At 40.6% G+C, this 13,232-nt stretch overlaps 2 protein-coding genes across 2 annotated transcripts; one reads left to right on the top strand and one right to left on the bottom strand.

Moving 5' to 3' along the window:
* On the top strand, positions 1-4,089 carry LOC123435512. The gene is made up of 4 exons (XM_045115607.1): positions 1-273; positions 1,048-1,592; positions 2,185-2,248; positions 3,720-4,089. The coding sequence occupies exons 1-4, from the start codon at positions 235-237 to the stop codon at positions 3,918-3,920; spliced, it is 849 nt and encodes a 282-aa protein (XP_044971542.1). The 5' UTR covers positions 1-234; the 3' UTR covers positions 3,921-4,089.
* Positions 4,090-10,929: 6,840 nt separating this feature from the next.
* LOC123403300 lies at positions 10,930-12,993 on the bottom strand. Its single transcript, XM_045097254.1, has 4 exons — positions 12,900-12,993; positions 11,947-12,491; positions 11,755-11,818; positions 10,930-11,648 (listed from the first exon to the last, which is right to left on the bottom strand). The coding sequence occupies exons 1-4, from the start codon at positions 12,936-12,938 to the stop codon at positions 11,175-11,177; spliced, it is 1,122 nt and encodes a 373-aa protein (XP_044953189.1). The 5' UTR covers positions 12,939-12,993; the 3' UTR covers positions 10,930-11,174.
* Between the last annotated feature and the right edge of the window lie 239 nt (positions 12,994-13,232).

The following is a 13,232-nucleotide window of genomic DNA, read 5'->3' as shown; positions in this document are numbered from 1 at the left end:
CTAGCTATCCCACTAACTAACCCCTGGACTCTCTGTCCACTAACTCACGCATGCATACTAACTCAGTTCATAGTACCTCGGGAGGGAGCTTTGCCACGTTGTTCACGGGGCTTGGCTAATTTGCCACTCCCCTCTGCCTCTCTTTTATAAACACCAACCATCCTTTACTTGTGTGAGAGCTGTGTCCGGACACAAGAAGCAATCCCGCCCAGTTGAAACCCCTTTGCTTGTGCCATGGACGTCGTCGTCGCCGTGGAAAACCTGAAGCCCGAGGTGATGCGCCTCCTCCTTCCCTTCCCCTGTTTGGAATGTCCAGTTTGTTTGTTAGTTCGAGGCGTTGGTGGGATTTTTGTGTCGAGTCATTGAATGGATTTCTGTGTTCGTTCTTGTTCTGTTCATGGACGTGCGTATATGTTTCTTTTCTTTCCGCCACCCCAGATGATGTATTTTCTTTGCCATCCCCCCCCCCCCCCCCCCACACACACACACATCCCAGAAAATGGATGGACAGAGATCTCATCTCAACTAGTGGGTGTGATCGAATCTACTTTGTTGATAAAATATAGATTAGAGAGTGGATTTTCAGCACACCCTTTATAAACAGTAAAATCACAACAAATAGAAAAAAACCTACACAATCTAAAACTTTGCAACATCAAAGATGATCAAACAATTTAGGTGTTTGCAAGTTTTCATGCCAAAAAAAACAATTGATGAGCTCTACACAGGAAAACATTTAAATGCTTCAAGTTTTGAGCATTTTTAGCACTGAAATCTAAAATTTGTTTGTACACCTTTCTCTACATGATATTTTGAAATTAAAACTTGCAAAAACCTACAAAGTTTGATCATCTTTGATGTTGCAAAGTTTCAGATTTTTTTATTTGTTTTCCTATTTTTTTGATTTTACTGTTCGTAGCTTTCTCATATAAATTAATACTCAAGTTTAGACATCGAAATTAGAGATGGCCTTGTATACAAAAACTTTTCATATGTTATATGTTGTAATTAAGTAGATATGACTAACTAGGATGTATATATTGTCAGGATTACACCATGCCTCAGCAACTAGTTGATTTAAGTCCAGGGCAGCTGCATAAGCTAGCGGAGTTGATCCATCGACAAGAAGTGCAGAAGTTTCAAGAGCTCAAGTTCCAGTCATACGCAGAGCAACAAAACTATCTCAAAAACGCCAAAGAGGCCCGTGATAAGGTGTACCATATCCTTGGCAGTGCACAGGAGATGATTATGGAGGCCGAGGCCGACAAAGACGCCACCAAGCAAGATATTGCTAAGGATGTCCATGAGTACTGCACCAAGGCCATCGGAACATCCCTCAAATTCATCCGTAGTTACAACACCCGTCTCACCTACCTTGATAAGGTCAAGACCCACAGTGATGATCTCATCAAGCAGCTAAAGTGTCTTGATCCGGCAACTCAACAGAAGGAAGCTCAATGCCTTGCTCTTGAGGCTGGCAGGTATAAGAAAGCTGCGCTTGAGGATGCCGAAAAGTTTGAACATTTTATACCAAATCAATTCTCAGAATGGCTCAAGGGTAACAAAATCAAGTTTCAGGATCTGGTGGCAGAGTATGTCCCTACATTTATTATTATTATTATTATTATTATTATTATTATTATTATTATTATTATTATTATTATTATTATTATATGAATTTTCTGAGCTCAAAGTGAGTACAATAATTTTATATTACTATTATTAAAATTTCACATAGCGGGAATTCATAACCGAAATTCATAAAATTTGATCTCGAATGTGTTGGTTTCAATAATTTAGTTATCTAACTTTAGTTTATAAAAATAGTAACATATTGATCTTTGCTTTTTTTAAATAAATATCCTTAGATGCATCCTAAAATTAATTTTCATATTGCATACATTTAGCACGTATCATAGATGTTCATATTTTTCAATATAAGTTTAATCAAACTTTATAAAGTTTGACTTTTACAAATTGTTATATGTGGACGTCGACTAAAAAGAAACGGGAGGGGGCGGTACTTGCTTAACATTTTTGGAATTTGTTTAACATTGCTTGACGTTGCCGAGAACAAACAAAAGCAAATTGGCATCACTTAGTGAACATAATCTCTGTTTAGTCTCTAGACTTAACTATAGTACTTATGCAGTAACAACAATTGTTTTCCCATTGTACTTGCAGTGATACCGCCAAGCCTGGTTTGAGGGGGGCTTTTAAAACCTTGGATGATACTCAAAAGTTAAAGGTATGAACTAACTTACTCTCTAAACCTTGCCATTTACAGGCTTATCATAAATTAGTTGCTTATATAAATTAACAATGTCAAAGGTATTATATTACACATATTTGCCTAAGTGATTAAATATTGTAATACACCATTATTGTGATTTGTATACAAAAAAGACCCGTGGTACTGCATTGCGCTCAAAAGATTTCATCGCAAAAAAAAGTGCGCTCAAAAGTTTGAAAAGGGTAGTTTGGTTCACCCATGCTGTGGGATGGCTTGCGGCGTTTGAGATCTGAGCGACCGACGGCACATGACTTCGGGGATGACCGACGGCATTTGGGATCTTGGGCAGCTGGGCCGGAGCAAGGGCAGGCCATTTATGGGAACCTCTCCATGAAGGCCGTAGCTGACATTCTTGAAAGAGGCAAGATCAGCGAACATATCGTGGTCTTTGGTTCGCAGCAGGAAGAAGAAGAAGACCGACGAGGAACTTGCGTAGGAATTCTGGAAGGATATCGGGTTTCCCATGGAAATGTCCCACGCCAGCTTGCGTCGTCATCAGCGGCGGCGACAAGCCCCTGAAGATTCGCCGCCTGTGTGGGGGGTGGCTGGCGAATAGCAGAGCCGAGCAACAGCAAAGGGGTAGTAATGGATTCCTCTCCCTGAACGTGAACCAAACAGACTTGGAAAAAACTCATTACACCACCGTCACCATTTTTAACGTTGTGATCTGATTACGTTAACATTACCGTCACCATTTCTGTTGCCAAATACCTCCTCAGTGGCACGCAAGTTGATTAGTTGTTTCCATTGGGTTGCGGTGGCAACTGCTAGACTTGACTTAATTACTACTTTAATGCCCACCGTATGACCTTCATTAGGAAGGGGTATAGGCCGATCTTGGCTATTGATGAGTCCATGGGGTGTACCGTAGCAAAAGTGGAAAAATTACTACATTTCAAGTTTTCAACTCACGGGAGTCAAGACATAGAAATGATTTAGGCTGCTTTATTAAGTGTTGTTTGTTGAACTGAACTAAACTGAATTGAAGTTGTTCAATTTGGTGATTTAAAGTCCATTTTTAACAATGTAAACTACTCCCTCCATTCTTAAATATAAGACGTTTTGGCAGTTCAATCTATACTCTCAAAACGTCTTATATTTATGAACAGAGGTAGTATATGTGAAGACTAGCAATATCGTAATCAAATGAAAGTTCGTATCAAAAACTTTCCAAAAGGTACTTGAATTGTCTTATAGTTTAATTCAAAGAAGAAGTTATCATGCTTTGGAGTTTCAATCTGAACTAAAATGATATAGTTTCATACATTAGAATGGGGCCTTGCTTAATCTTTGAATTGAGCATGGTGAATGAACACAGATCAGTGCCTTGCTTAATATTGGAATGAACACATGACTGGACCTTGTCTAATCTTAGAATGGGTCCGAGCATTTTCTAACTACCACTGCAATTTATCATGTTGGTCAGGCATATGACAATATTATTGCGGGAAGTGGACATGGAAACCCCATGGTGACTTACTCATTTGAAGATTTGGGAAAAGTCGAGATTGACAGTGGAACTAGCAAGGTGAATATAACAGACGGGCTTAGTGGTTGTCGTGTGGCTCCTATGACTGATGGTCTCCAACTCGCTCGCCTTGTTACGCACAACTACCCAGACCTATGAACTGATTATCCCAGAATGCTACTACTCTACTACTGCTGCTATCTTTTGTTGTTGTTGCTGCCACTTTGTGCACTCCTTAAATAATACACCCGCCCCCGCGAGGAAGCTGTTGCATTCCGTGATACCATAATCTTAATTATATACTTCATGAATGAATGTACTTCTGCTTTGTTTTCTTGTGTTATATATTATCATGCTCATATATACATGCTTTTATGCATATAAGTCCATATATTGTACCTTAATAGCTAAGTGCACTCCTACCATAATATCCATTGATCATCAATGAAGACAAATAAAACCCACCTGGTTGTATTTTCGACAACGAATGGATTTTATTACTCAAAATGAAGTATCAAGTAGATACACCCAAATGAGCACACACCTAGGCTTTGCGTAGCTAAGATGTATGCGGCCAACACCAACACACAGACACATTCGTACAAAAACTGACCGGAAAATAACGAAGTCATATATAAGACCAAAGCTATGCCTAAATGAGAAAAGATTAAAAAAACCCGCTGAAGCGATCAAATCCGCGATCGACAAACTACAACTATGACCATATCCATACCAACCATCTCATGACACCACAAGGATGACGAGGTTCTTCAATAACAACACCTCCTAGAAGGAAGCAATGCTCGAGCGCCGCCAACAATGTATCCAACAACCAAAGGTCGGAGTCTAGCAGGTTTTTACTCTAAAGAATCAGTCAAAACAATACCTTCAACAAGGTAACCATACAACAATATCGTCATTGTCAGGTATAACCAACTCGGGCAAGACCTAGTTTTCACCCTGGAGCTGTACACGGGATAATCGAGAAGGACCACCATCAAAGTTAATCATGTGTTGTCGCCACCACTTTTCCCTGCATCCATGTGTTGGGCTAGAAAACTAGCCGCCACTACCGCACAACCATACCCTCTGTGTCAAGCCATTGTCCACACAATGCATCTCACCTCGAAAGGAAACCAGCGACTCTCTCGAGAGTAATCCTCACAAAGAGAAGCACGTATTGCTAGCTGATACGTCTGCGACGTATCTATCATTTTTATTGTTTCATGCTATTATATTACCAATCTTGTATGAAGTGCCAAGTGCGAGTTGTTTTATATCATTTTGTATCATTTTGTGGGAACTGACCTATTAATCCAGTGCCAGGTGCGAGTTATTGTTATTTGCTTTTTCTTTATTTTTCCGAAAAACTATGCCGAAGGTAGTCCAAACGCGGTGAAACTTTTTATGCTTTTTCTGGACCGGAAGACACCCGGGAATCGCCGGGAGGAGGCTAGAAGCCTCACGAGGAGACGAAAATGCTGCAAGGGGCGCTCTGGGGCATAGTCGCGCGCTGCCCCCTTGTGGGCCCCTGTTGCTCTGTTTGCCTTATTCTCTAGCCTATAAATTCACTTTGGTTTGGCCGCCGTGTCTGGTTAGGCTAACCTGGCGATTTGAATTTTATCCATGTTGATTTGAAAAAAGCTTATGTGAGCAACCAAATAGCTCGTCCTAAAGTGGTCATTGATCAATGCAGCAACCAAACAACATGTAAATGATGATTAATTGCCTAGTTTTTTCCAACCAAGCTGATGTAGATGTATATGAAATGCGGGACATACATGTTGGAGAAGGCAACCAAACAACATGGAGATGATAGTTTTCTCAAATAAAAGACAACCAAACAACCAAACAACAACCAAATGGAAAACCGCTCTTTGCGTCAAATAGTCGGACGATCGCACAGGGGGCGATCAACTAGGCCGGCCCATCTCCCTATGCAACCTTATTCAAAAAATTAACATGATCAACTCGGTTTTCTTCTATGTCCTTTTCTATTCTTTCCTCTTTTTTTGTTTTCTTTGTTCCTTTTTATTCCTTTACTTCTCAAGCTTATTCAAAAGTTTCAAATAATGTTTATGACTTTTTTCCTTTTTTCTGTTTCTTTTTTCTTCCTTTTAGTTTTCATATTTCATTTTTTCATTTTCCTTTGTTTTGGAAAGAATGTTCGCGTGTTTTAAAAAATGCTCACAATTTTTGATAAATGTTCGTGCTTTAATTTTATTCATGAGTTTAGAAAATGTTCATATTTCCAAAAACTTTTTAGGTATTCAAATTTGTTCGGGAGTTTCAAAAATTGTTCACATTTTCAAAAAATGTTCACGTTTTTGAGAGTTGTTCCCATTGTTTTTTTTTTCTTTTTCCGTTTCTTTTTTACTTTATTCTTTCAATTTTCTTTTATTCTTTTGTCACCTTTCTCCTGTTTTTTTTCATTTTCATTTTTTTTTCATTTTTTCCTTTTACTATTGTTATTTTATATGTTCATTTGTTTCAAAAATTATTCACAAATGTTAAAAAAATCATTCATGTTTTCAAATTTGTTCGGCAGTTTCAAAAAATGTTTACATTTGCAAAAAATGTGTATGTTTTCAGAAATTGTTCGCAATTGCTAAAAATATTTGCAATTTTAGAAAAGTTTATATGTAATAAAAATATTTACTTTTTATTGAAATATTCGATAATTTAAAAAACGATCCTCTCTTGATCACAAAGGAATGATCTCCGAGTATGTCACCATTGCATGTTTTAGTGGAAATATCATGTGATTAGACTATGTTAATTTTGTTGGGAGTTGCCACTAGTGAAAGTAAGAAGCCTAGCACTTGTTTCTCATCATTGTTACACCATTTATGCTCACTTTTGTCACTTGCTACCTTGCTGTAATTTTTATTATAGATTTATATTACCTTGCTTTACCACACCTATCACCCATATTTTACCATCTCTTCGCCGAACTAGTGAACCTGTACAATTTACCACTGTATTAGGTGTGTTGGGAATACAAGAAACTTCTTGTTTCTTAATTGCAGGGGTGCTTGAGAGAGACCATCTTCAACCTCTACATCACTGAGTTCGATAAACGTTAGGTCATCCACTTGAGGGAAATTGTTGTTGTCCTACAAACCTCTGCGCTTGGAGGCCCAACATAGTCTAAAATAATAGAAGCGTGCGTAGACATCAAGGGCATATCAGGGGATCTCAGAAGACTGCACGACCATGTGCTCTCGACTGACATAAGCCTTCTCGCCTCGCAAGATCTAGGATGTCCGCTATACGCGGTGCATGTGCCTCACGGGAAGTACTACGTCGATACACTACCCGCGGAGGTGTTCTTCCTGTAGTTTGATGATACCTTTGAGATGCTTCTCACGAGGCGGCTCGAGTTTACAATCATCTGCCTTTTTGCACTACATATAAGCTTGGTCGGTAGGAGAGGACATGTCCAACAAATCTATGTGGCGGATCCACACTACATGCACGAGTCCTTCTTGATTCTCAGTGACTATGAGCATAAAACTGCTAGGACCTACATCGAAAACTTCATGTTATGTATAAGGACAAGTAACTGGTTCTCCTGCCTTATCATTCAATGTAAGCCTTTGTCGGATAACCTTTTCATACATTTAAATCATTCCGTCTTGCTCATATGGAAATTAATTTGAGGTGTTTTCTTTTTCCCGCGGCGATGGACGCGCCGTCCTTATCGTTCTTTTCCCGTGAGTCTCCCATGAGGTGTATTTTGACGCGTCCAGAAACTACATGAAGAAGGACTACACACACATAATGGATATTCTGGATGATGCTTTGCACGGCTTCAGCTTGAGGGGTGGCCACCTTGAGATCAGGTAACAAAGGAAGAACAGGTCGGGTTTCTCGCATAAAACCACCTTCTGTTGCATGCATCAACTGACATCAAGCAAGAATGATGGATTCTACCTCATACATCTCATGATGTAGTTCAGAAGGGATGACCAACAGCTTCGCATGAAAACCAGAAATGATGATCATATCCGAAAATGGGCAAAATAATTAGGAGAAGAACCGGATTATAAACTTAGAGATGACTTCTTTCGTATCCAGAGGGACATTGCAACAATCATCATGAAAAAAGTCGTCGAAGAGAACGGGTTGTTCAGCAACGACCCTATACCGCCAGCTCACGTCCGAACTTGCATAGGCATACAACATGAGGACTTGAGGCCGTTCAAGAAGCTAGGGTGCTTCCTCGATGATCTGGATGGAACCTACAGTAATGACTGATGATGCCGCTGATGATTCATGATGTGTCAGTTGAACTCGTACTTTATGTAGCGATGAAACTCTTTGTGATGTAAATGGTCCGTGCCGAACTTGCGTAGCACTATATAGTTTGTTAGTCTAGGTAAATGATGATCTGCGTACCTCTATTTAATTAGCTTGGGTACGATGAATCTGTGTTGATTAATTATGTTTACTACATATTGCATCTATTTTCTAACACCCTTTATTTTTGCGTATCTCAATTATATTATGTTTCTTATTTTATTGATTCCCTTGATGAAGATGCATGTCTAACTGGTACGCAGATCCTTGATGGCGAATAAGTGCTATGCTTTTGTAGCTAGAGAAGTTTTCGAGAGTCTTCGACGAGTGGCCCGAGTGTCAGACTCTAGTGGATGTGTTATCCGGGCTAGCCATAAAGGGTTCAATAGCAGACAAGAAGCAGAAGCTAGTTACTTGACGTGGACGCTAGCGCGAGAGAGGAAACAGAACTCCCGCCTGATGTACTGCATAGTTCTGCTCACACTCATAGTGATAATTCTTCTCTTTTACATCATTATTGTTTAGATTGATGACGATCTAGTTGCAAGTATTCGAGACATGTCAAAACTTGTATCGTTATTTTGAGATGACGACGCGAGAGATCATTTGTGTTGGATGATGTTTATGATGATGGCATTATTTTCTGAAACTATTTGTATGTGTATGATTCGATTTTATTATACTATTGTATAAAACCTGCTCAAATACAAAAAGAAAATGGGCAAAAAATAGAAATTAAAAGAAGTAGCGCGGGTCATGCTTCAGGAGCAACGAGCTTTTATGAGTAGCGCTCCTCAAGTGGGCGCATTGTATCTATATCAGTAGCGTGGTTCAATTGCCAATGATACTGCTATCTAAATATACGTGTAGCGCGGGTTGCCCCGTGCTGCCAGTAGGCTTCTGACCCGCACTACTGGCAAGGTTTCTCCTAGTAGTTGTTCTTGTGGTGGGATTTGGGAGAGAAGGACTTGGGAACTCCGTGTGTCCTTGCCATTGCATTTGGTGCATAGGTTTGAGTTCTCCATGGTGATACGTGGAAGTGAAGTTTGATACCCTAGAGCTTGTTACTCTTGGGTGTTTTGGCACCCTAGAGCTTGTGCCTCTTGGGTGCTTTGGCACCCTAGACGGTTGGTGGTGCCTCGGAGCTCAATCATGGTGTAAAGCTCCAGGCAAGCATGAGGTTCTCCAATTAGGTTGTGGAGATTTCCCCGAGCAATTGAGGTCACCTTGAAGCCACAATGTATTGTGGTGAAGCTTCGTAGTGTTGTTTGGAGCCGCCAATTAAGTTGTGGAGATTGTCCCGTTCTTGTTTATACGGGTTCGGTGACCACCCTCAAGGGTCCCTTAGTGAAATCATGACATCTTGCATTGTGCGAGTGCGTGAGGAGATTACGGTGGCCCTAGTGGCTTATTGGGGAGCATGTGCCTCCACATAGATCCAAACGAAGATTAGCATCCGCAAGGGCATCAACTTCGGGATACATTGTCGTCTCTACGTGCCTCGGTTATCTCTTACCCTAGCCCTATACTTATGCACTTTACTTTGTGATATCCATATTGTTTCTAGTTATATATCTTGCTATCACTTAGTTGTTTATCTTGCTTAGCATATGTTACTGGTGCACATAGGTGAGACTAGTTGTTTTGGGTTTTGTGCTTGACAAATTTAATTTAGTTTTATTCCGCATTCGTTCAAGCCTAAATTGTAATTATTTTAAAGCACCTATTCACCCCCACCCCTCCTCTAGGTTACATCCACGTCCTTTCACCAGGTTATGGACAACTTTTGAGAAAATAATTGTAGAATTGTGAGTTTGATATCATCACATGTTGTTTTAAAACTAATGCATTAAACCAACATGGAGTGATGGTGTTGTTCGTCCGAGGAGTAGGAGTGAACCTGGGTCTCTAGAACAAAACTAGCCACCCAAACTTACATGTTTATTTTTCAAACAACCAATCCTGGTGTAGCTTACCAATACATTCAATGTATTCACCCTTGTGGCTGCAACATATAATGTTGCACGTTTACCGTGCATTCGAGCAAAGTTGCGAAGTAGGGTCATGATACTATACCCAACTCTTGCACGTGAGTTGGTGGACGTCACAAGACCAGAAAGTTATGTCCGCTTCATAATTGTATGATAAGTTAGCCATGAGCTAAGCAAGTGTGTATTGTAAATCACTAGTTCTTCTTTGTAAATACTTTGACATGTGGTGTATTTACTGTATTTCATCATCGACTGTGTGTGGCCGCTATCGATCTTGGGAATGATACAGTAAGCATAGATATTTGGGGCCCTCTGAGGCACCGGGTGATGCAAAGTCAGAGGCGAGATGCTTCGCCACTGGTGTTGGCCCATGTGATGACCACTCCGGCCTACGGTGGATGGACACATAAAGGTCTTTGCGACGGTTACTCACTCCATCTCTGGTGGTAAGATACAATCTATGGATGGCGGCTAGACACAGAGAGTATGGTTGTGCAAGGGTGTTGGTCGGTTTTGTAGCCCAGCGCATGCAGCTGCTAGGTTTGTGAAAAAGTGAGGTGATAACACCTGATTGACTTGGATGGTTGTACATCTCAAGCTCCAAGGATGGACCACCTAGATCTGGCCCGAGTTGATTATATACATAGAAATAGAGATTTTTTTTGCATCAATACCTTGTCGAAGCTTCATTTTTCTTGTATCCACTTGATACTTCAATTTCATGTCGAAAAATATAAACAGATGGGTTTTATTTGTCTTCGTTGGTGACCAAGGGAAATTATTGTAGGAATGCACTTACATATTAAGTAACAACATATGGACTTATATTATGTGATCCATACAAGTATGTTTATATGAGCATGATAACATGTATATATCACAAGAAAGGGAAGGTTGAGTACATTCATTCTTGAAGTATATAATTAAGATTATGGTATCAGGGAATACAACAGCTACCTCGTGGGGTCGGGTGTATTATCTTAGAAGTGCACAATAGGCACTTATGCACTTGCACAAGAGGTAACTATATCCCTTCAACACAACAATAATATAGCAGTGGCAGGAACAACTCGAGAAGATAGCAACGGTAGTAGAGTAGTAGCATAGTTGCATGATGAGTTTACATGTCCGGGTAGTTGTGCTTAATTAGGCGAGCTAGTTCGAGACCATCAGGCATAGGAGCCACACGACAACCACTAAGCCCGTCGGTTATCTGCACATTGCTAGTTCCACTGCCGAAAATCAAGTCAAGCAACGCGCCTGCAGCAACCCCAACGAGCACACCAATTCCGAACCCGACGACTGATCCAATTACCGTGACAGCAGCTGAAGCGATTTGGATGTTGAGTGCTGCGAATCCAGCTCTTACAGCAGTATTAACTACCTGTCCTATTACAAGATCGACTACTGAGGTTAACGCATTCACTGCATCCCTAACGCCTGCCTGCAGCTTATCCTCCGCTGTGTATATGTCCCACACCATTACAGCCGCTGTAAAAACCAAGGCTGCAACTCCGACTTTTCCCAAAGCTTCAAATGTGTAAGTCACCACGGGTTTTCCATGTCCCGCTGCGGCAATAATATTGTCATATACCTGAGAAACAGGGTAAATTGCAGTGATGATATTCAGTACCACTTTCACCATGAACATTGCTAATTTAATGCCAAGAGCTTTAGAGAGTAAGTTAATTAGTTCATACCTGTAGCTTTTGGATATCACCCAAGTTTTTAAAAGGCCCCTTAAAACCAAGCTTTGCCATATTACTGCAAGTACAATGAGAAAGCAATTATAGACTCGTTTTGTCCTCAACAATATTTAATAATAATACCAAAGTAGTAGTAGTAGTAGTAACAATAAAAATAAAATAATAATAATAAATGTAGGGACATACTCTGTCACCAGATCCTCAAACTTGATTTTGTTATCCTTGAGCCACTTTGAGAATTGATTTGGTATAAAATGTTGAAACTTTTCAGCATTCTCAAGTGCGGCTTTCTTGTACATGCCCGCCTCAAGAGCAAGGCGTTGAGCTTCCTTCTGTTGGGTGACCGGATCAAGCAACTTTAGCTGCTTGATGAGATCATCACTATGGGTCTTGAGCTTGTCAAGGTAGGTGAGACGGGTGTTGTAACTACGGATGAATTTGAGCGATGTTCCGATGGCTTTGGTGCAGTACTCATAGACATCCTTAGCAATCTCTTGCTTGGTGGCGTCATTGTCGGCCTCAGCCTCCGTGACCATCGCCTGTGCAGTGTCAAGGATATGGTACACCTTATCACGGGCATCTCTTGCATCTTTGAGATAGTTTTGTTGCTCTGCGTATGACTCGAACTTGAGCTCTTGAAGCTTCTGCACTTCTTGTCGATGGATCAGCTCGGCTAGCTTATGCAGCTGCCCTGGACTTAACTCAACTGGTTGGCCAGATATGGTGGAAGCCTGACAAAATATACTTCCTAATTAGTCATATCTACATAATTACAACATATAACATATCAAAAGTTTTTGTATAAAAGACCACTTCATATTTCTATGGCTAATTTGAGCACTAATTTATATTTTACCAAGAAAGTTTTTTTAAAATTTGAGCACTAATTTATAATTACATAAGATTGATGCCTGCAGCCCTATTTTACCAACAAAGTTGATTCGATTACACCCACTAGTCCATCCACTGGCATGGTCGGGGGAAAGGCAAAGAAAATACGTATACTTGCGTCCATGAACAGAACAAGAGCAAACAAAGAAATCCATTCAACGCCTCCACCAAAAAATCCCACCAACGCCTCGAACAAACAAACAAACTGGATATTCCCAACAGGGGAAGGGAAGGAGGAAGCGCATCACCTCGGGCTTCAGGTTTTCCGCGGCGACGACGGCGGCCATGGCACAAGCAAAGGGGCTTCACCTGGCCTGGATTGCTTCTTGTGTCTCACACGGCGGTTTCGTCAAGAATGGTTGGTGTTTATAAAAGAGAGGCGTAGGCAGAGGACAAAAAATGAATAATGATAACATATCACACAGCTAATCATGTCCAGACTATTTTCAGACTAAGAAGGGTCTTCATCAAGCGGACCCCATATCCCCTATATCACGACCGATATGTTAGCTATTCTTGTTGGCAGGGCTAAGCTGGCCGGACAGATTAGCGGTCTTATTCCTCACTTAGTAGAAGAAGGT

The sequence above is a fragment of the Hordeum vulgare genome, chromosome 1H, assembly GCF_904849725.1.
Source record: "Hordeum vulgare subsp. vulgare chromosome 1H, MorexV3_pseudomolecules_assembly, whole genome shotgun sequence".
In the NCBI taxonomy this organism is placed as follows: Eukaryota; Viridiplantae; Streptophyta; class Magnoliopsida; order Poales; family Poaceae; genus Hordeum; species Hordeum vulgare.
This window is presented reverse-complemented; position numbering and strand designations above follow the sequence as displayed.